The sequence below is a fragment of the Drosophila novamexicana genome, unplaced genomic scaffold, assembly GCF_003285875.2.
Source record: "Drosophila novamexicana strain 15010-1031.04,08,12 unplaced genomic scaffold, DnovRS2.1 tig00004555-arrow-pilon, whole genome shotgun sequence".
NCBI classification, from domain to species: Eukaryota; Metazoa; Arthropoda; class Insecta; order Diptera; family Drosophilidae; genus Drosophila; species Drosophila novamexicana.
Genome location: NW_020825052.1, coordinates 3,827,063 through 3,849,898, shown reverse-complemented (window position 1 = coordinate 3,849,898; position 22,836 = coordinate 3,827,063). Strand labels below are relative to the sequence as shown.

The 22,836-nt window shown below is 40.4% G+C and overlaps 3 protein-coding genes across 6 annotated transcripts; 2 read left to right on the top strand and 1 right to left on the bottom strand.

Moving 5' to 3' along the window:
• Window positions 1-2,326: 2,326 nt before the first annotated feature.
• LOC115770038 (protein FAM49B) lies at window positions 2,327-20,522 on the bottom strand. 4 transcript variants are annotated; one of them, XM_030715104.1, is made up of 5 exons: window positions 20,050-20,522; window positions 18,843-19,156; window positions 7,022-7,285; window positions 3,534-3,796; window positions 2,327-3,465 (listed from the first exon to the last, which is right to left on the bottom strand). In XM_030715104.1, the coding sequence occupies exons 2-5, from the start codon at window positions 19,023-19,025 to the stop codon at window positions 3,201-3,203; spliced, it is 975 nt and encodes a 324-aa protein (XP_030570964.1). In that variant the 5' UTR covers window positions 19,026-19,156; window positions 20,050-20,522; the 3' UTR covers window positions 2,327-3,200. The 4 variants fall into 4 exon arrangements, with proteins under 4 accessions (XP_030570964.1, XP_030570965.1, XP_030570966.1 ...); XM_030715105.1 differs by having other exon boundaries at window positions 20,251-20,522; XM_030715106.1 differs by having other exon boundaries at window positions 20,278-20,522.
• Window positions 4,278-5,484, top strand: LOC115770039. The gene is made up of 2 exons (XM_030715109.1): window positions 4,278-4,479; window positions 4,562-5,484. Exons 1-2 carry the CDS (start codon window positions 4,432-4,434, stop codon window positions 5,225-5,227), a joined length of 714 nt encoding a protein of 237 aa, XP_030570969.1. The 5' UTR covers window positions 4,278-4,431; the 3' UTR covers window positions 5,228-5,484.
• Window positions 20,523-20,791: 269 nt separating the features above from the next.
• Window positions 20,792-22,418, top strand: LOC115770036 (ankyrin repeat and MYND domain-containing protein 2). The gene is made up of 4 exons (XM_030715103.1): window positions 20,792-21,058; window positions 21,122-21,889; window positions 21,950-22,226; window positions 22,291-22,418. The coding sequence occupies exons 1-3, from the start codon at window positions 20,852-20,854 to the stop codon at window positions 22,178-22,180; spliced, it is 1,206 nt and encodes a 401-aa protein (XP_030570963.1). The 5' UTR covers window positions 20,792-20,851; the 3' UTR covers window positions 22,181-22,226; window positions 22,291-22,418.
• The last annotated feature ends 418 nt before the right edge of the window (window positions 22,419-22,836 follow it).

The window sequence follows — 22,836 nt, the reverse complement described above, 5'->3', positions numbered from 1 at the left end:
TCCTGGGTGTTGTTTTCAGCATGTCAGCAGGCAAGATGAAATTAATCGAATAATTTTTGTAGCTCTTACCATTGAAGTAATCAAATTGTAGCTGAAACTGACTCCACTTGGATGCCGACAACCACAAGCCCAGAAGGAGCAAGGATCGTGCGCAGCGCAGCCGTTGAAGAAGTCGAACAAGAGCACGAAAAGGATGAGCCAAAAGGTTGTTGCGGCTAAACAGCACATCATTGGCATGGTGATGGTGTTGCAGGATACACAACATGCCACGTATTATCAATAAAAAAGCAATATTTTGAAAATCCATATGCATGTACTTTTAATATTCGACAGCAGGCTTACAGGTTGATTTTATGAATTCGCATATTTTATTTGAGCTTAAGGATGGGACATAAATATTTCGTACGAAAATTCGGGCTTATGGGACTTCTCAAATTTGCTTCTTATATTTTTGTATAAGAAATTCATTCTTATAAGAATAAAGTGTATTGTTGCTTCTTCTTGTAAGAGGAATATATATTCCATATTTTTAAAGCGATAAAGGATTTTCTTTACGCCCATTAACGTTGACTTAAGTTTTATGAAAATTGTAAGCAAACACGTAAAGTGTTGTATGACGCAGGGCCTCGTCTTTCCTTAGCCCCACTCTATGAGGAATGCATTCTTTGGCATAAATATTTTTTGCCGATATCAGTAAAGTTTTGTATAGACGTATATCAGATGTATGTATGTTCGTAAAAACAAGAAAGAATTTCTATACATTTTTTCCCTAATAGCAAATGTCCAATTTCACAGGTTTTCGAGAGAGATTTTAAGCCTTAAGCACATGCTCACTTAAGTCAAAAGTTAACTACAATATGAAAAAAAATAATAGCAAATCTTGATTTGAAACTGAAGAGTTTATATATCTTCCTTATCATTCAATCAATACTTTTGAAGAAGTACATATATAGGTGCCTTTATATGTACGTGAATATCCGATCTGTACATATAATCAAGGCTACAAGGAACCGTCTTAAACTCAGCATATAATATAAACTTTAAGCAAAATCTGGATGCTGGATCGGAATCATATAGTATAATATTAACACAAACTGAATAGTAAGGTTAAAACTGTATATATATATATTAACAACCAAGGCTTGCGACTTTAATGTGGAAGACTTTATTTAAGAACTGAACGTAAGGGCTGGGCCATAGCTTCAACTGGGAAAATCCACCGAACGTTTACACAATTCATTATACTTATATTGCATATTTGCAAGGGCATAAAACAAAACAAAATTTGTCAACTGTTTTGTTAATGAATGCATGTGATTAGTTGCTTATTACTAACGCCAAGTGTTTGTTGCCAAAAGGGCTTATTGGGAAATCGTTATGTGATCGCGGACAACAAGTATAAATACTTACTGTCGCCCACTGAAAACAACAGAAGTCACTTGACCGCCATCCAAGCTCAATCATGAAGATATTCTTTCTGCTTGTACTCGTCCTGGCTGTTGTTTTCAGCATGTCAGCAGGCAAGTTAAAATTCATCGAATAAGTTTGCAGTTCCAACCAGTCAACTATTCGAATTTCAGCTGAAACAGCACCTCCGGCCCATCATGGACATCCGAAGTTCGTGCGCAGCGTAGCCGTCGACCCACTCAATCAGGGTCAAAATAAGGATGATCTGAAGGCCTGTTGCGGCTAAGCAGCTTGCCAGCGATGTGGTACGGCTCCTTGGGAATGGGCAGCAAAGCGTTCTCAAAATAAAGAATATTATTTAAAAATCAATATGAACAGACTCTTAAATTGGGCCGGTCGTTTGGCTTTGCCACTGGACATCCATGTATTGTAATTTTAGGGTCTTTCCTTCAGCAAGTTATGGTACAATGATTCTCATGAGCTCTCAAATTTGTTGAATAAACAAATTTTAAATCGACATAATAATTTTTAAACATAGCACATGGTGATTCTTAGGGAACATCCTCCTCGTCCTTAAATATATTTGAATGAACTAATATTTATCACCAGGTGTCTATGGCTCCGACGTGATATACCTAGCCCCATAGGGGATGCGACAGTATTGCCAAGTTTGACGCCCTTTTATAGGTGGTTAGTGTACTCTACATACCATGCTTGACGTGGAGTTGCGTATCAACCGGGTGCCATAACCACAGACCAGCAGAGGCTTAGGATGGGCCTCAACCCTCATTGCCAATCGAAGAACGAGATCTACAGAAATAATTCATAGGCGTCATTAGATAATCAAATTAGAGTTCTATCATATTCAGCGAGGTGAGAAAGCAACTAATAATTCATTTTGCGCAATAACTATTTATTCTAGATACTCATCAACATGTGTTTATTGTTGTGGCATTAACTCCTATCGCACATAAATCGAATTATTTAGTCTGTGTTTTCAGTTTATTTTTGTTTCGCTTGCTTGATTGATTGATTTTGTTCGTTTAAATACAAGCTTTATAAATTTCTTTGTGTAAGTCTTAAAATATTATTGCGCAGCATTCTTTTATAATCATACAAAGGTTCGGTTTAATATGTTTATCAAATCTTTAGTTCAGAGTGAAAATATAAATGCATCTGCGTTCTTACTGTTTGATGGTTCAGTTTTTGTTCAGGCCATTTTAGTTGGTATGTATTGTTTTTGTTTTTGTTTTAAGTTTTATAATTAATTGTAATTTATATCATGTACAAAAAAATATGCTAAATTTTATTTAAAAATGTATTTAAATTTATAATCTCTGGTTAGTAGTTGAAATTGGAATTTAGGATATTCATTTCCATCATATTATACTTTGCGCTAATTTGTTTTGTTAATCAATTTGTAATAGGTTTGTTCATTACTTAATATTAGTGCTAGATTATGAACTAAATATTGTTTTGTTGCTGGTTGTTTTTGATATATATTTGCATGTTTACTTCACAAGGAGGCGCCAAACAAGAGAACAAAATATGATTACAAATTACAAATTAATACGACAAATATTGGAAATGCATAAATAAAACTAAATGCTGCCTCCTTTCTGCACAACATTCACACAATTTAAACATAATAATTCTATATATATATATATACTCGTAGTAGAAGCCTATTAATTACATAAATTAAAAACCGTTTAAATCTTTAAACAAAGTTAACGTTACAAATTTTACACATAAACAAAACGATTTGGCTTGCTCCACGCCGGACTCTGCCATTATGCGGCTAACATATTGCGTATGTTCTTCGGCGTGTTTTCCTCGTTTAGATGCTTCGTCGTGTAGCGCAGGGCGTTCAGCAGGGGTTCCGCCTTTATCGCCGGCTGTGCCTGCAGTAGCCGCACACAGCCCTTCACGTCCACGTGGGCACCGCGCGCAAATGCTCCCACAGGATGGACATGATCGTAGAGTATGACCAGTCCGACCATAACGCGCAGCACCAGCATTTGCGTCTCCTCCCGTTCGATCTGCTGCAGCAGTTTACTGGAAAGTCAAGTAAGTCTTTGAATAATTGTGTTTCTTGTAAATGTTATCATTTGGGAGCCACTCACGGATTCTCCAGCATTCGCAGGCACACTTTGGCCATTGTACCAAGAGTTTCTGTTGTATTTTGCACATCATCCGCATTATCATTCACAAATTTTGATGTCGCCTCGCTGAGCACCTTTAGCATGGGCGTGGCATGCGCATAGAATAATGACATACGATTCGCCAGCTCCGTGCTGACCAGCATGTTTTCCGTGGAGTCCACGCGCTGTCGACTGACAATGCGCCTGTAGTAGCTGAAGTCGTTCTGTATGGCGGGTGTTTTCATCTAAATGTTGCAATATAAAGCAAAAATGATGTAAGTCTATTGAAACTTATTTATTTATTTTTAATAGATGTGTACTGTATCAATGAAACAAAACTAATCAAATTTTCTGGGCAGAGACCATCTCGGAGTAAACCAAGGCTTGGGATGCATCGATTGTGCCTGTACAGAAATGAGCCCAAGATAACTTCTCTGCGGGAGTTCGGCCCTTGGTAAGTGTGAAGTCGATAAGCAGTGCACTGCTTGGTAGATTACATTTGCATGTAGAACAGTTTACTGCTTACGAAATCTATTTGAACTGCTTTGCTAGCCACTTTAATAGACGCTACATTTATCTCTAATTGCAGTACGTGACATCGCAATTGGTCTTAATTTTTTGTAATTTTCAGCCAGGCCCAAAACTCAGCTTTCGAGTCGGATAACGCGAATACATTTCAGAGTCTATTTAACTGTCAGGGCTGCACTGGAGTCGTGCGTGCGATATACTTCTGAGAGCTGCCGCCCCAACGGCCGACGAGTGTCTCATCATTTACCTTGAGGGAGCGCTTGAAACATGACAGCGCTTTATATATATTATATGTGAACAAAACTTAATATAAATACGTTATTAGCATAAATCGTTCTAACAGTAAGTAACAATGCGGCAAACAACACGGAACAACAGCGGCTTCAGAGGCTGTAAGTGGGTGAGTTTTGTTTTCATTTCATTTGTTGCTATTATTAAACACACAGATGATTAATTTGTTGTTATGTAACTTAATATTTTAGCTAGTTTTGTTGTTGTTAGTAGCGCCACATTCAACAGCCGCCCAATATGCGTCATCGGCCTATAACGGTCGGTTTGTTGGCTTTAATCAGCAACAGGCCCAGCAGCCTCTTTGGAGTGGCTATCCGGACGCACCACTGACCTATACTCGGACTTATCCTGCTGCGGTGCAGTCCGTGTGGTCCGGTGCGCCAATTGTTGTAGAGGATGGAGCGAATGGCCTGGAGCAGGAACGTCAGCAGCAGCAACGGCGGTATTTGCCCATTAATTACGACAACAATAGAGATACCTATGCCAATGTGGAGTCGGACAGGAGGAGCCGCAATTGGCTCAACAGCAACAACAACATCAATAACGTGCCGCCCACACGCGCTGCCAATCACAATTACAACAATGACCACTATTACTACACACAGCCGCAGATCCAGCCAGAACTGGAGCAACGTGAGCTGCTCGCCGTGGCTGATTCCCGACGCGGGGAGGACCAAATCGTTCGCATCGGCGGCAGTCGCTCTCTGGCCAACAACAACAACTACGAATACTATGAGCCGGCTCAGCCACTTGGACACCGCGAGTTTAAGGCGAAATATGAGAAACATTACTCGGACTACTTGCGTAAATATCCGCAAAGATTGTTGCCATTTTATAGCACATTTGTTGACAAGTGATCCGCAACTGGGTCAACAAATCGAAATAAATTCCTGTGTCAACTGAATACATCCCGAATGTGCCAAAAACTTGCAACACCATTTTCTTTCTGGGCATGTGCCAAGAATCTTTATAATTGTGACCAGTCAAAAAATTACAGTGAAAGCAAAACTAAAATACTAACTTTTATATTGTACAGAAAAATACTCTAATATTCGAATATAAACATATATGTAAAAATTTATCTACATACAGATATCTCACGTAAAAGGAAAACAATTCGAGCCGTGTTTGCTTGCGAGAGTCACCACTGTAGCTGAACAGTCGACGCTTAATCTGGTTAACGAATTCAGTCAATAACATTTGTAGCATACTTTGAGGCACACTCTAAAATGGGAAAGGGAACACCCCGGGCAACAATAGTGTGCGGACAACGCGGCAATTGCCTAGAAACGGAAGTGCCTTTTACTGTTAGTTGGCAAGGCACGTTTGCATCCTACATATAAGTATATAAAGTGCATGTGCATGTGCATGTGCATGTGTATGTGGCTGTGTATGTGCGTGTGTATTTCCGAAATGACACTTAAACACACAACGACACCGTCATCATTCTCAACATCATCATCATTATCAACTTCAGCATAAAAGTTGCACACGAGAGAGAATTGCCCTCTGTCAAACTGCACTGCCGCACAACCTCCTCCCCTCACCTCCCGCCTGTGATCCACAACAACCGCATTCGATTCGATTTCATAAAAGTTTTACAAAACGGAAACGAGCCATGGAAAAACGCGCATACACAGATTTGCCAGTGCTTCAATCGATTTCTGTTTGGTCCTCACAATAAAAGGCCCACATTTATATGTCAATGGAAGAAGGGAAAGAGACAGAGCTATCTGATCCTACGAGTTACAAGTTTGGCACACATTGAGCCATAGTGGTCAATGGTTATGTGCTTCTATAGATTAAAAAGTTCATCATGGATTTGTGCTGGTGTATGTAGCAGGCACAAGGAGGCATCCAATCGATCTAGTTATGCCAGCCTGTCTCAACTATTATACTTTTATGGATAGATTTTCAATTATATATTACGATGCCATTTTAAAGTCATGAAAATTTCAAAAAGATCGGACTTTAAGCGCCGAATTAATTCAAATAGTTGCAGCATAAAGTTCCAGACTATCTCCGCGTCGGTTATTTTTGATCAGACTATTCTTAACTTGTTTTGTTTTATTTTTTATCAGCTTAAATTATTTTCAACATGCTGTTTATTCCGAGTCTACGTCAAATGCGATCTATCTAAGGGCTTGAGAGATGTGTTCTCTTCCTCTTCACGCTGCAACAGAGTATACTTCGTTCCGCTTTGCGTGCTCACTGAAGAGCCGACAGTTGGCCAGGCCGTTTAAACGAGTGCGTGCAGCCAAATGAGGCTTCACTGTAGAGCGCAAGATATTTCATCAATGGGCAGCAGCACGCGCTCGCCTCAACTGACAGACAGCCAGTTGGACGGATGGACAGATGGACGGATGGACGGATAAACTGGCAGTCAATTAAAAATGCAACCACGCGCGCAATGAGTTGGCAGCTTGGCTTAGACTTCAACTGGCTGTTGCACCCACATAAGGAAAACGAAATGACAACAAACCAACTGGTTGTCTGGTCTGGTTGGCCTGGTCTTAAAGAAGACATAACTCTGTTGACCCACGCGCCTTGAAACAGCGCCAAGTCCAGTGAGCGTTACTCGTGCCCAAATCAGGCAAAAGTTGTAACAGACACGCACGCGAATACACACACAGACACGTGGGGCTACTCACCTTGTACTCATCGAATTTCAACACAAATTCCAGTATCTCGGCCAGCTGCTTGACCAGCGCCTGCTGTGTCTCCAGGTGCTGCGTCGGATTCAGCTTGCCGCCAACCAATTGGCCCAGCAGCTTGGGCACTATTTTGTCCAGCTCCAGGGAGTGCTCGTAGCAGCGTTTCAGCTTTATGACCAGCGGCAGCACGGCGGACCACGCTTTGCCCTGCACCTCGGGCGAGGGATCGGCGATGGCTTCGCGTATTTCTTTGTTGGCGCCCTGCAAAAGTGAACAACATTTTATTTCAATATTTCTCTTTTCATCCAATATCAGTTGCGTCCGTAAAGCTCGGTCCGTAAAATGTTCGCTTGACATGCAAACAATAGGCGAATAGGCGAATAAACGATTTTCCTCGCCTTTTATAGATTTTATTTTTTTTTTTATATTCATTCATTCGGGCATTTGTTTTATTACAACAACTGCAGAGCAGCAACAACATAGTTTGGTTTGTTGTTGCTTTTATTCTATTATTCCTACGCCACATGCAACAATGACGGCGCCGTCGCTGCCAACGCTGCGTGTTGCGGCTAGCACTGCGATTTTTATCGACGCTTTATGATCTAAATTCTGAAAAAAAAAACAAACATAAAACAAACGACTATCATAAGGCCTAACGAACGCTCGGCCATTGCATGTTTTCAAAAGTTGATTTTGCGTCCGCTTTTTATGTTTCTCCGCCGCATAACATAGGCAATCAGCAAATGGCGTTGATTATATCAATTGTTGCGTTTCAGTTTCTCTAACAATCGACACATGTATTTTCCAGTGCCGCAAACAGCACTAAATTTGCCATTTAAAATGAAAACATCGACCTGGCTAGTCGCTGGTAAATGATGCGAGTGAATGACTTTTGTGCTTACACCAAAGTTCAATATCTTTACGATTTTCAGTTGAAGTAATACATATATTGACTCCTCTGTTCTTCCTCTTCTGTCTTAAGCACTTTATGCTTTATTTCATCTCAGGTTGAGATCACAATATATAGTATATTGTTTTGGGATTTAGTCATTAACTATCAACCTGGCATGGTTCATTGACAAGGACACAACTACACTCTTAAACACTTTCCTGGTATTCGAGCCCTGATTCTTAATACTTACTTACTTACTTCACAAGTCTTCTAATTTGCCTGCACATACATATGTATATATATTTCAAGTAAGCAACTAACTCTTCGTTTTGCAACACTGCAAAGTACAAAATAGCTCAGTGGCAACCAGTATCCGAAAGTCTTAAAAGTTTTACGCGCCAACATTTAAGGCGCGCTTGATTCACCCTCAATGCCACGCCCACTAATTGAAACGTTTGCCAAGATTTCGTGTCTGACCTCTTAAAGGGAACTTGGTACACATTTTAAAGAATTTGTATAAAAGCAACCCTCAATTCACATTTACCCTACCCAATTTACAGGTGTATCCCCAGTGTGATGTTATTTTTGATTTTCGCACCTTTCGCCATTTTGTGCTGTATTGAAATGGGCTCAGGTAAGCGCACATGTTGTGTGTTTATAATTTAATTGCTGCACATATCAACAACAAGAAGCTGTGGCAGCCACCCTCAGACGCCCTCACACTATTTTGTTTATTCGTTGCAAGCCCATCGACGAGTGCTTGGGCATAATCAAAATACGACTGTGTGCATCTAAATAAACACATGAGGCCAAGTGAAGCGTGAATCTGGAGCTGGTACTTTGTAGCTGTAGCTACCTTGGTGCACGTCTTTGTGCTCCACAACATTTACACCTGTCCATGAAGGCAACAGCCATGTCCTTGGCCAGCGGCAGCGGCAGCAGCAGTTGCTGCTGCACTTGAAGTTTCACAAATGCTTAACGCGTACAAACAAGTCAACAAACAAAGAGAGAAAGAGAGAGAGAGAACGAGAGAGAGAGAGAATGGACAGAGAGGTGCGCATTCTTTTGACTTTGCCTTTGTATTGTCTCGTTTATGCCAGAGACACTCTAAGGACTTTATAGCTGGCCAACGAACGGAAACTGCGCTCCTGCTGCTGCTGTGTGGGCAGACAGATTCACAGGCTGAGATTGTGCCTTCACTGCATTCATGGGTGCATTGCTTATGTGTGTGTGCGTGTGTATATGTGTGTGGGTGTCTGATTCAGCCGCTTCGCTTATTTTTCAAGCATTTATCTCACATCGCGACATGTGCACGTCGAAAACAAAGAGCCTAGCATAGGTGGAGTTTCTGCTGCTGATGTTCCAAGGCAGCATCTTGTGTTTTGTCACAGGAAACGGTACTCCCCTCTCTCTCTCTCTCACACACACACACACTCCTTCACTCATTCAACATTTGTTGATTCATCGCCTTTTTCTGCAGCATCGCATAAAACGTTACATGCTCCAATAACAAAGCACGTGCTGTGTCTGCTTCATGCATTTTACCAAGAAATCTTCACACTTCGCCCACAACAACAACAATAAACTTGAACTTGCATGACTTTAATGCTGCTGCGGTAAAAACAGTATTCGTTTTGTAACTGTTTCTAGTTTTTTAATTAACACTTAATGAGCCCAACTTAATGCTGCTTGGCGTTCTAGCATAGAAGAGCTCAATTCATCTAACACAGACGAAAGAGAGTGAGACATAGAACTAGGGAGACGGGCGTCGCATAGTTAATTAACTTTGCGATTTGCAGCACTCTGCATAGAAGAAGTAAACGCCTTGTTAATGTTGTGAGGGCCTGCTGCCGTTTTAATTGTAAATTAAATTACACTCAACGCGGAAACAAGTGTTGGTCTTCTGCGGTAGCTTTGATGTCCGCCAGGGATGACACTCGCTGGTGTCGCTTTACGTTTGCATGCGGCCACTTAACACTTCAAAATGTATCGATTATTGCACTCGATAATTATAGTTAAGAGCCAATGACAGTGGCGTAATCGGCGCATCAAACCGTTTGCTTGACGACTGTTTATCGACAACTTGGGCTGCTCGCCTGGCAAGTGGCCGACTTTAAATTACCCTGCACTCAACTCCGCAACATATGGTGAGTTAACCCAAATGTAAAATATTATTGTCTGCATACAATGTGTAACAGAACATATTGTAGACAGCTTTCAAGATCTCTGTGACATATTTAAATTAAAAATTATTTTTCTATTTGCAGCTACTGGAAGGATGATTTCATTAAGATGGGCAGATACTTATGTACATGCCGACTGGATAGTTCCCCACAGTGTTTCTTCAGGATTCACAATGGCGATTCCGAGAGGCTTCCTTTTGCCCGCTACATTCATTTGCATAAATTCAATATACTCTTTCTTATCAGTTGTAATGGGTATAGTGTATAACAACGAAGCAGTTCAAGTGAGTGCAGTTACAGGAAAGTGTGGGCATGCAATGCAAAAATATGTATGTACATATGTATGCAATAGCTAAGCGTGCATGGAACGCATTTGTTGTCGTGCATACCGCACGTGCTGTAAGTTTTTACATGTAGGCACATATATAAATATATACATTACTAAAGCGCCGAGATCTCTTAAAATATATATTTTTATAATATGCGAAAATTAATTGGGAGAAAGCAGATATTACTTTGATACTTTATAGGTATATAAATATTGTTCATTACTTTCTAACATATAAAAGCTCAATATATATATATGTGCATATGTTGACTGACTGGGCTTTAGTCTGACTAAACTTACAGTAGTTAGCTTTGATTATCAGTAGTTACATCTGTTATTTAAGTATTTCCGCAGCAACAGTTGCCACCAACAAAACACTTTAATCGTTATTTAAATGCAGTGATAAGAGACGACTTTGCGGTTTTCCAATTATATTTCGCAAGCCACAAAGAAGGCCCACAAGAACAAGGCTAAGAAATTAATAATACGACGCTCAAGCAATAAAATTCCGACGACGATGCCAAACAAATCAATGAATTCCACGAAAAATGTAAAGGCCAACAAAATATGCTTTTTTATATAAATACCAGCCGACGATGACTATTAAAATCTCATAATTTTTATTTATCAACCAAAAAAAAGTACCAGCAAATGGGAAAGACCCATTAACATTAGCGGGTGGCAGCACCCACAGACACTCGGCCGCCATCCAGTGACATGTGTAGTCCACAATTTCCCATGGTAGACCCCTCAATCCAAAGCAATCCAAGCGCCGCTCGGTGTGACTACTTAATCATAAATATTTCATAACATACTCTCTCTCTCTCTCTTTCTATCCCTCTCTGTTTCTCTTTGTTAAATGCCTTCCGCTGACATGGGCTTCTTAATTATTCAATGGACCCACTGAACGTCGCGTTGCCGCGATATCAAATACGACAACGGGTACGAGTACAACATATGTTTGCGCATTGCAAAAGTCTCTTTGTGTTGTAGAACTGCTGACAGCAGGAGCAGCAAAAGCAACAACAAGAACAACAACAACAAAAACTATTGTCATGTGAGTCATAGAAGTTGATCGCCGAGTTCTACAAGCACATAGCGACTCGACATGTATCAAAGCGGCATTTGGCGCTTTGTTGTGGTCGAGGTAAATTGCCTTCGATTTTCACAAGAGCAAACGCGAACTATGGACAAATTCTACAGGTGATGCAGGTATTTATAAATAGTTGATGTCGTAATGAGTACAGGGAAAAATTTCATTGAAAAGTGAGATCTCGATATGGGTAGAGAGCGCACATCATACGATTATTATACGCATCATGTAAGAGTATCTAAAACAGCTGCTCAGTGAATCACAAGCATCATTCATCCAATAAGCTGATGATGATTACGATGATGGGGATGATGATAATGGGTCAGTTGGTGGGCTGACTAACTGGCCCCGCATAGTACACGGTAGGCACACATAATACACATAATGCTCATGAGGCATGAGAACAAAGGAGCTCTACGGGACCCATTGAACTGAGCAATAAACAGATGCTAATTTAAGTACAGCCCGTATGTAAAGCTCGCAAATGATGCGTAAATTTCAGTTAGCACATTTAAAAATAACGACAATGGCCTAATTTCCAGCGCGTTTTTCAAGGGCTTTGGGCCATTAAAGCGAAAAAAAAGGAAAACGAAACAAAAAAAGCTATAATGCCGCCAGTTGGATGTCACGAGCGTCGTAATTTATCAAGATAATCGAAATAAGCAGCCAGGCAAGTGCAACAGCAACAACAATGCCATAATGATAAGATAAACAAGCCCATTATCAGTGGCGTGAGCAGGAGTTTCTCGCTGCTAAAGAGAAGTGTACGATATGCCAAATGATTGCATTGAATTATCGACCTTTGCCATTTATCGAACATCGAAACAAGTGATAATCATATTGTCGTATTAGATCAGCCGTTTAGCCTCTTGTTAAGTTACAAATGAAATTGGGTCAACGTACAGACAATATTGTACAATAAATATTCGCACAAAGCAATAAAATGTAGCCCTCAAATTAATTTAGATAACAAACATGAGTACAATGTCAGTTTGCCCAAAAGCCGACTGACCTTTGTCTAGTTTCTAAAGGTGGGAATTATCAATAGCCTTTACCAGCGAATACAATTAGAAAGAAGTACCTTTAGTTATGTTAGTTAGTTAGCCAGTTCGCTAGATCATATTAAAATAAGAAATTTTCAATTGTCAAAGCACTTTTGATTTGACCCGGCCAACAAGAAAAATACACATATTTCCAATGTTAAACAGACTGTGGATTAACACAGCGAAAATCAACAGAGAAATGTTGGCATTTTTATTGACTTTGAAGACACACACATGCACACACAAACAAAGAGAACAGAGGAAAATCCACAAAAAGAAAACGCAAGAAAAATTCCTGAGCCATTTCCCGTTTCAACTGGAGCATTCGCCTGCAGTTGCTGTCTGTTGTCACGAGAAAAACAACCTAAAAATGTCAAGGAATATTTTTAAGACGGTTCCATGGAACTTATCTTGTGTTTAATGCCTTCGGCTTCAAACTCATTTTCTAAAATATTTTTTTGGCGAAATTCATCTACTCGGAAAACTACCCCCTCCTGAAGGGAAAATGAAAACTAAATTACTCTGGTTACCTAGGCCAGAAAATAGAAGATACTGTGAAAAGAACGAAAAGCAAATATTTGAAAAGTCAAAAGTTTCAGTTTCAGTTTGCTTTAGTTTATTTATAGATCCAATACGATTTATGAATATAAATCAATCGGGTTAGTTTTAAAGGAAAGCCTGTGTCGTGCAACTCCGGGTGCTTCTGCTGTTACATACTCATGCACTGTGCTTGTTTGTATATATATATGTATATATGTGTGTGTGCTTGTGTGTGTGTAGAAATTCAGTAAAAAAGTGCAAAAGTGCAGAAAGAATTTGTGACTTGGCATTTGTACGGCACTTGCAGTTTCTAAGCTGCCGTAAGCGGCCAGACACACACACACACACACACACACACACACACACACACACACACACACAGAAAACAAGCCAGACATTTGTTAGACACACACACACATGCATTCTGTCTGAGTTAAATGGTCATTGGCATTTTTAGTGGCACTTGAAAGCCGTTAGCAAAGCAATTACAGCAAAGACGGCAAGTTCAAGGCAGGTGGGGGCGACAGCAGACGAGCCAATAAAAAGCACTTTGCCACCTAATCCAGAGCTACCTGCTACCTGCTACCTGCCACATGTTGCAAGCATTATCCACAACGGGGCCATTGTGCATGCAGCCTTCAGTCAGCACCATAATTGAGCTGCAGCAAATTCAAAAGGTTGTCGTTTTATTCAATTGAAATGAGTTAAATTCGGCTAACCCGCAAATATTGTGCCAGCCGTCTGTGGGGGCGGAGGCCAAATGATTATATGCAAAGCTTGCGCCTCAATTGCCACCTGAGCGGAGAGCATAATGAGGCATCAGCATCAGCATCAGCGTCAGCTATGCGGTCGAGTGTTTCAAGTGCTCTTCCTCTTGCTCTTCCACGAGTGGGCGGCTGAAGCGCAAAATGTAATTACAGAAAAACATGATAATAAACTAAAGAATTCTGTCCAGTCTCAGCTAATAAATACCATGTAATCAGTTTTAACTTAACTAAAAAACTTAGATTAAGAGCTTATAATATTATCAGCAAGATTATGGCTGGGATCTAAATGAATGGTAACAAATAACTTTGAAAGGTTCTGCTACTAGTCTCTAGTTTATAGACTGATATTATTTTTATATCTCATATGAACCGAGATTCAAATCAAACTAGTTCCCACAAAAAAGCCGAATTAAGATCGGAGCTGAACATTATATTCTTGGAAAACTTTTTGGCTTTATAGCTCATTTAAGGTAGGCAATATTACTGTGGCTCCAATTGTTGCATTTATCTAATATTTAAATCTTGCTAGCTCTTGATTTTAAGTAGATTCTAAATTGAAAAATATATTATTGCATGAATACAAAAAATCGAACCTAAGGGTTCGCACGTTGATCCCAACCGTCGACAATTGTTTTCTCCGTTTTTTGTATCTCTGTGTGCACACTATCTCTACAGAGAGCATCAACTACAGGGTACAATATAAAAATAAACAATAAATTATGGACCGAATTTAGCACTGCGCTTGTAAATTGTTTAAATTTGTGTTTACTTTACGGTTTATATATCTGGCGTTTCTTTTTCTCTTGTGCGCAATTAATGTGCAGCTGATGACGTCGGAAATACAAATAGGAAAATAGATATATGTACAGATAGATACACACCTATTTGGCTGTACATATGGATATGTCGTGGGTATCTAAGGTAGAAAGTGAAAATGGGTAACTAATAAATCGAATGTGTACTTTAATTTGTCGCTAATTTGGTCTACCAAGTGAAATTGTGGGCTGGTAAATATTCAATAAGGCCAGCTCCAAAGTAATTAGAGAAGCTAAAAAAAACATTTTACGATTGTGCAATAAATTCGAATGCCAAACAGCGGGGAAAGGGGGAAGGGGGATGGGGTTCACTTCATTTAACTGCTGTGAGAAATACTCGAAATGCGAAATGCAACTACGGAAATTGAATTGTCACATGTTGGTTGGCTTCACCATTTCTAGAGAGGCTTAGACATGGACAAAGGGTTCCACATGCGAGCATTATATTTTATAATACGCAAACACTCGTGTTGAGCACGCACATTAAAGCAATTACTTATATTTTGACTGACTGACTGACAGACAGACTGACTGACTGACTGACTGACTAACTGACTGACCAGCTGGCTGAATGGCTAACTGGTTAACTGACTGACTGACTGCCCCTCGCCGGAAGTGCGACGGCGCGACGCGACGCGACGCTTTTTTTCGCATTGGCCGCACATCATTTAATATTTTCGTGGAACTGGTTAAGCGGGGGCAACAGGAACTGGCAACTGGCAATGTGAATGGGAATGGGCATGGAAATGGGCATGGGTCTGGGGATTAGGCAGCCAGTCTCTAATGACTGCTCATTTTGTCATTATTGTGATTATCGCTGCCGCCTGTCGCTTTCATTCTAAAACTGACATTCAACATTTAAGTGTTCCGTTTATTCATATGCATATGAGGCTGCATTGTCAATTATATGTGGAGCAGCATTTGATATAAGGGATTGCTTTAAATGCGCAGAACGCAAGCTCTGAAAATAAGCCCAAAGCGAAGCTTGAATAGAATAGTTTATATATAGGCCAGAGCATTTGATAACAAACAAAATGATTTATATTATGTATAAGCTGTGCAGTATGAATGAGAATTGGCTGGAATATATTTCATATACCTATCAAAATCATCATCATAGAGAATAGTTGTTATTATTATTAAGACTTATTCAAAATCTGTAGCGGGTTTTGATGTCTTGTGATTCCCTTGACAGAATCTGCATGTGCTGAGTTCAGGTAGGTTCAATTCTGTCAGGTGATATATCCGATTTAGTCTGCTGGCAAAAGTATGCCATTCTCTTGGATGGAGTAACTGCTATTGTTACAATATTTGTTTGAGTCCTTTATTGCTTTCAGCTCTCTATTAGCTGTACTCTATTAAATCAAGCAAAAGGTCTATTACATATGGAGATACATACTCTCTGCCAAGCAGAAATGTCGATTCAATTGTCAGTCTTGGCCTTGTCACACGTTGCATAGGCATTTAATGTAAATATTTCGTAAGTGCTATGATAATTATTACAATAAAATACTCGCTTTGTTTCCGTTTTAGCAACTCCATCATGCCACACGCTTCGCATTCGATTGCCCAAGCAAATGATTTCTTAATGCTCGCTTGCATTTGATGACTCAATTTGCGTTTGAACTCATTGAACTCTTGATATGTATGCATATGCAAATGTATATACACATATACATGGCCATTGTCCACAGTGTTATAAAACAATTGTAACCACAGCGGCATTTCACACATTTTATGTTCTAACTCGTCACACTGTGCGCCAATCGAGTCCAGTGCCAAGGTTTTCTATTCAGCTAATCCTTGTGCAAATATATATAACTTCTTATAACTGACTGATTGAATGACTGACTGATTGATGATCATCGCACAACTCAAAGCAAACGAGCTAGGCATTTGAATTCTTTCATTTCATGTCAAGAATATGGGAATCTGAGCAGTCCTTAAACTTAATCGCTAACACAATACATACAAATACTATATATACATATATATAATGATAATTTTAAGCCGTCATTTATTGGCTATATTGCATTACCCATTACAATTAACCACATTCGAAGGGCAGACTGAAACCGAGTCATGTGTTAATTGCAATTAGTTCATCAGGTTTCAATGGCTTTTCACATCTTTTGGCATACATTTGCAGTAAATGTTATCTGTGCCGCGTTGTCGTTTCATATTCTACACGCTGTTAGATTACTTTTATGATTATTATTGTTAGAGGTGTGCGTTGTTGATGGTTATTGTGTTTGCTGTTGTTGTTGTTGTTGTCGTTGTTGCTGTTATCATTGTTGTTGTTAATATTGTTATTGTCGTTGACATCGCTTTCAATGAGCTTGCCTTTCAGTTAAGGTTGTTGTCATTGTTATTGTTATTGTAGGCCTTTATTGACAGCCGTTGTTGTTGCATTTGTTTATTACGCACAAAAGGCACATTTGTTGAGTTAGTTTGCCTGTTTTCGGCCACAATAGCTGTTTGTCAATCGCATAATATGCACTATGATAGATCCACTTACTAATTGGAAATGGGGTTTTTACAGCCGTGCTGAAAACTTTAAATGCTTTCCCGCCTATCAAGTTGGAATTGAAAATAACAAAAATATATTACAACAAGCAATGGAATTATAATTTTGTCTTGAAGATGCTTCAAGATCAAAACATTATATTGCCATTCCATATAGCCCCAACATTATATGTATATGTCCCCAGGCGTACTTTATCTGCAGCACCGCCAATTTAAACGTTATTCTTCTTTTTTGCTTTTCTTTCTTTTGACTAGCTGCAGTTTTCACTTTATTTATAGCTCAAAAACGTGAAGTTTTTCCATTTTTATTTTGCCTCAGTTTGCACCAGGCCAAAGATTTGTGTGTCAGGAATCACAGAGGGGGATTGTGGGCTTGTATAGACAGCGTACACAACCAGTTTAGTGCCTCCGTAACCAGTCCACCACCCAAGCCACTCACCCACAGTCGGCGGGCGCAAAAAGTCGCGAATGCTTCCACTAAAATTGCAATGAAAATAAATGTGCACCAAAAAAGAATTGAGCGCGTTTCAAGTAGTCCCCAGGGGCGGAAGAGGGGTGTGCTGTGAGCTTTCAAAGGCTTGAAATGGTTACGAGGTCGTCTTTGTTGTGCGTTGGTCACTTTTACCGTTGAGTGACAGTCACACACACACACACGCAGATACACACGCTTCGTACAAAGGAAATGAGCTCATTTGGTGGACATTTTCCAGTTCATTTACGTTGATTAACGCTTTGGACAGAAATTTCATTTGGCTTGGCCGAGAGCCAATTAATAATTCGCACCACGACACCAAAATCGAGCTCGAGTTCGAATTCGAGTTTAGCAAAGGTCAGCGACAACAACGAGAATTACATAAACGCTAGACTTCAAAACAAGACATGACTAATCCCAACAAAGAAAACGTGTGAAGAGAGAACTGCAAGAACATCGCGCCGAATGTTATTGAGTTACTGACGTCACAAGCATAGCAACGATATGAAGAAAGTCGATTTGACGCCGATCAAGCAACACGTGAGTCAGCCAGCAGAAGTGTGGCCAACTCTTGGCAAGCAAAGTAGAGAGAAATAAAGTAGTGACCCAGTCATTTGGGCTGAACAAGGAGGATCCGGCTTCGAAGCCAAGCCTAATATAGAAAGCAGAAACATTTTATGCGAGTGGTTGATAGTTTGTATAACTATAACTACATAAATATTAAAATAACAGGATATTTTCTGAAACAATTTAGTAAACACATTTTCAAAATAAAAATAACTCAAAAACTGACGGGTACACTGGTCAGCTACAAGTAAACAATCGTGTGAGCAAAGAGCAGAGAGTTTGTAGACAGAATAAGAGAGAGAGAGAGAGAGAGCGATCACATAACTGTAGACGCTGCTAGCAAAGGTTAAATGCTCAATTTGTTGCCTGCCCCCCGTTATATTTCGCACATTGTCATTTGATTATTGCGTGCTCGCTTCGACTTATCAGTTGAAGGGGACAACAAGAGCGCAACTAAATATTTATACGGTTCTTGGGCGAAAGAGCGCCAATTAGTTCGTCAATTCTAGTTAATCATTAGCTACTTACTACCCCAACCGGTTCGATATTTTAGCGGGGACTTTACCCTGAAACGGGTTTGTGACGCACTCACCTTATAGATTTGTATCTCCTCTAAAACGACTTCCGATTCCTTGAGCACGCGCTCAACTTCATCGTACACTTCCCGCTCCGTATCCGTGGGCGCGGCGTTCTCAAAGTCTAGGAAAACGTCGTAGGATTTGGCGGCGCAACAATTTGAATCGTCGCGTGACAACAGACTCAGCAGTTTGCCCATTTTCTTAATTAATTTATTACAAATGCGGCTTATTAAATATGATTGACTTTATTTATTATGTTTATATTTGTATTGATTTTTATGTTGTAGCACTTTTGGTTGCGTTTCACTCTTTCGTACACTTCTTCACGCTGCAACAGAAAGGAAAGAGGGGATTCATTACGCATTAAGCTTTAACAGCTGCTGCTGCATTGCTGAAGCGCTGCACCTGTTGTTGGTGCGGCCTGTTAAGGGTTTATAAATTATGGCGGCAACAGCTGCTAGGCTTACATACAGAGAGTGGACAGAGTGAACAGTTTTTTTTTTTTTAACAGAAATATAGATAGGACAGCACAAACAACGGCTCGTAACGTGAATATGTTGAACTCCAGCTAGGCAACAGCGGCGACACTGGCAATGCGGGGGGTGGATATGGACTGAGGCTGTTTGCCATGTGTCTTGCTGTACATGTGTGCGTTTGTGTGTGTGTGTGTGTGCGTGCATGTGTTTGCTCTTTTGAGAGCTGCTTGTGCGCAGGAAATGATGCGAAACTAAAACTTATCGAAATTAGTAAACAACAAGGCGCACACACACACACACACGCGCACGCACACTCGCACATGCAATCACCGCAAGGCCAATGTTCACACCAAGTGGGGAAAAAGGCAATTTTCCTCGTCACGCCAGCCACATGTAAACATTTTAGGCAGCCGCATACACCACCCCTTGTTCCCTCGTTTAAGTTAATAGCGAAAAACGGACGAAACTTTGCGCGAGTTTCTTTTATTAATAATTTGTTGAGCTGTACATATGTATGTGTATTACCGTCGACACTCTGTGGCTTTGTTTATCTGCGTCGCCTTATCTGGCTGTCACTTCTCTTTTAAATACCCTGTCGCAAATGCACAAAGGGGTAGCTGCTACAAAGAGCAGTCGGTAAATTAAGTATATAACAGTGGATTATACGACAGCTAACATCTAGTTACTTTCAATATATGCATATTGATCAATAATTAAATTTAATCAATTAGTTTACAAAGCATACTTTATATTAACTCAAAATACGGGGTATCTTTAAGTCATGCACTTCCAACTGCAGCTGTTGCTATTTTGCGCGCTTATCTGTTTTGTTATATGCACAGTTTTATTATTTGGCTGTTTTAGGGTGGATTCGTGGATTATTCCTGCATTGGAATTTCAGCAAAAACAAGAATTTCGTCGAATACAAAAAAGAGGAAAAACATACAGGCAGGAGCAATTGCGCGCTTATCACCTTTTTTGCAGAACTTTTTCGTGAACTCGCGTATCGTAGGAGCCGCAATTTTTTTAAATTCGTTTAATGGTCGCGTTTCTGCATTTGTGCTTTTAGCATTTCTGGCATTTACACAAGGCTTATGTTTAAAAAAATATAACAAACACACCAAAAACACGCCGCAACACAAACGCAACCACCACTCTCGACGGCAGCTAAAAACGTACTAATTTTGGAGTTCAGAAAACTGGCTGACCATATTGTCGAAATGAGTGTTTGACTTAAAATATGGTATGGTGATCAAACGAGCTGCAAACTTATACCAGTCACTCATATATACATTTTTACAGTCAACTCATATTTAACTACTAATACGTAGCTGTATATTTGGTATTTTTTGACAAATATGGTTAGTTAATTGAATTTTGCGCGCTCCATTTTTGCCGCACAAATTTGAACACTGTCCGAGCCTGCTAATGTTCTGTTATCGGTTCAGTGTTGAAAACTCTGGAAACGAAAATGTGATGCTTGTTTTTAGGTGTGCACACACTGGCACACACTTTTCGTTTCCCATTTTACTGACAAAAAAAAAATCATGAGCGAGGACGGCAAAAAGTCCCAACTAGACGAAGTTCAGCTTATGCTGATCGAACGTTTGTCCAAGAATGACACCAACGGCTTCAAGCAGCTGCTGGGTCAGCTAAAGGGCGGCGTTAACTTTGTGGACGACAGCGGAATGTCAATATTGGCACACGCGAGTTTTAAGGGCAACAAGGAGGCGGTGCAGTTGCTCTTGGACATGGTGAGTATAAACAAATATTGTGTGCGTAATGCAATAACTAAGAGTTAATAACTTACTCAATAGGGGGCTGATATCAATCTAAATCAACACGGCGCCGACTACACACCGTTGCACTTTGCCGCCTTGTCGGGCAACACGTACGTGTGCCGGCAACTCCTGGATGCTGGCATCAATCCGAATAGTATAAACAGCGTCTCTCGCACCGCCTCCCAAATGGCCGCCTTTGTGGGCAATCACGCCTGCGTGGAGACCATCAACAATTACGTGACGCGTTCCAGCTTGGAGTATTACACACAGCTGCATGGCCAGCAGACGGAGCCGCACATTCCGCCCGTGCTGCTCAAGGCGTTTCACACCTTTGTCACCGAAATCAATCTGCATCCCGTCAGAATAACGCTGAATGCACAGTCGCTGGGTCTGCTGCGGATTCTGCCCAATCTGCGCAAGGCTTTGGTGCTGATGTGCGAGAAGGAGATGCAAAAGTCCCACGACGTAAACGAACTGCTCGCATTTAAATTCCATTATTTGGGTTGGATTGTTGGTGAGCTGATGCGTTGCGAGGAGCAGTTCAAGGCACAGCACAAGGAAAAGGCCGAGGACGGCGGGGCCAACAAAAATGACTTTATCGAAGTGTTTGTTAAGCGCGTGCTCAAAGAGAACAAGCTGGGACAGTTGGACTATGTTGAATTTACGGTGCGCGAATGCGCTCGCGAGTTCCCCTTCCGCGAGTGCACGATCTTCCGCCAAATAGCCGCCCAGCTGGGTGCCAAGGACGCGCCGCCAGCTCTGGTCATACTGCGCAATGCCATCAACGGGATGCGCGGTTTTGTGGTGAGCGTTAAATTAATAAATATAAATTGCGATAGTTAAGTATCCTTTTGCATTTGGCAGGACGAGAACAGCTACTGCAGTTCCTGTGGCCAGGAGAAACCCGACAAAAAGTGCTCCAAGTGCAAGGCCGTGCAGTACTGCGATCGCGAGTGCCAGCGTCTGCACTGGTTTATGCACAAAAAGAGTTGTCCACGTCTATTGGCAGCCGTCTTGGCCGGAGCTAAGGAGCAATCGAAAGCGCCGATTGATACCTCCGAGCTGCAAGAGGAGCTAGCCAAATTGTCAGCATAATATCGCCTGCGCAATGATTACCTGCATTTTAAATAAATTAATTAAGGTTTGTTTAAAAGCATTGAAATCCCTGTATTCCTACGATTCTTGTTTCATTATCTTCAAATCAGCTGTTAACGTGCAGTGGCGCCATCTTGTGAGTTATTTATGCACGCAATGTTTAATATCGACGCAATAGCCAAGACTCAAACCTTCACAGGTCTCTGCTAAAATTCAAATTCCGATAACCAGTTTGCGCCTAATCTCAAATTTAATTAAATATCTCGCTCGTTTCTTGCTTTGTTTTGTTTTTTGGATCGTAAAGCCACTTTTATGGCCCTATCATATGCATATATTATATTTGGTAATAAAAAAAAACAAACGGCACACACATAAAATCGCAAACACGTATGAACGGCGACACCTTTACAAAAACAATAAAACATCATTATCGGAATTATCAATAACAACAGCTTTGACCGCAAAAACCGGATCGGGAGGGCTGCCTACGCATAAAAATTCATTAAGTATATTAAAACAAGCACAAATTAGAAACGTGAGCGAACGATTTGCATTTTAATCGCATAATCTACGAATTTTGACGCATTTTGCCACTGTTTTTAACAAGAAAACAGCAACATTAATATATGTACATATATTAATAAGTCCAACAAATT

Excerpts from the sequence above, each read along its gene's own strand:
- LOC115770036 (XM_030715103.1), top strand. The coding sequence starts at position 20,852 with ATGAGCGAGGACGGCAAAAAGTCCCAACTAGACGAAGTTCAGCTTATG. Across the intron at positions 21,059-21,121 it reads TGCAGTTGCTCTTGGACATG|GGGGCTGATATCAATCTAAA; the intron begins GTGAGTATAAAC and ends CTTACTCAATAG. Across the intron at positions 21,890-21,949 it reads ACGGGATGCGCGGTTTTGTG|GACGAGAACAGCTACTGCAG; the intron begins GTGAGCGTTAAA and ends TGCATTTGGCAG.
- LOC115770038 (XM_030715104.1), bottom strand. The coding sequence starts at position 19,025 with ATGGGCAAACTGCTGAGTCTGTTGTCACGCGACGATTCAAATTGTTGC. Across the intron at positions 3,797-7,021 it reads TGAAATTCGATGAGTACAAG|ATGAAAACACCCGCCATACA; the intron begins GTGAGTAGCCCC and ends TGCAACATTTAG. Across the intron at positions 3,466-3,533 it reads CTGCGAATGCTGGAGAATCC|TAAACTGCTGCAGCAGATCG; the intron begins GTGAGTGGCTCC and ends TTGACTTTCCAG.
- LOC115770039 (XM_030715109.1), top strand. The coding sequence starts at position 4,432 with ATGCGGCAAACAACACGGAACAACAGCGGCTTCAGAGGCTGTAAGTGG. Across the intron at positions 4,480-4,561 it reads GCTTCAGAGGCTGTAAGTGG|CTAGTTTTGTTGTTGTTAGT; the intron begins GTGAGTTTTGTT and ends TTAATATTTTAG.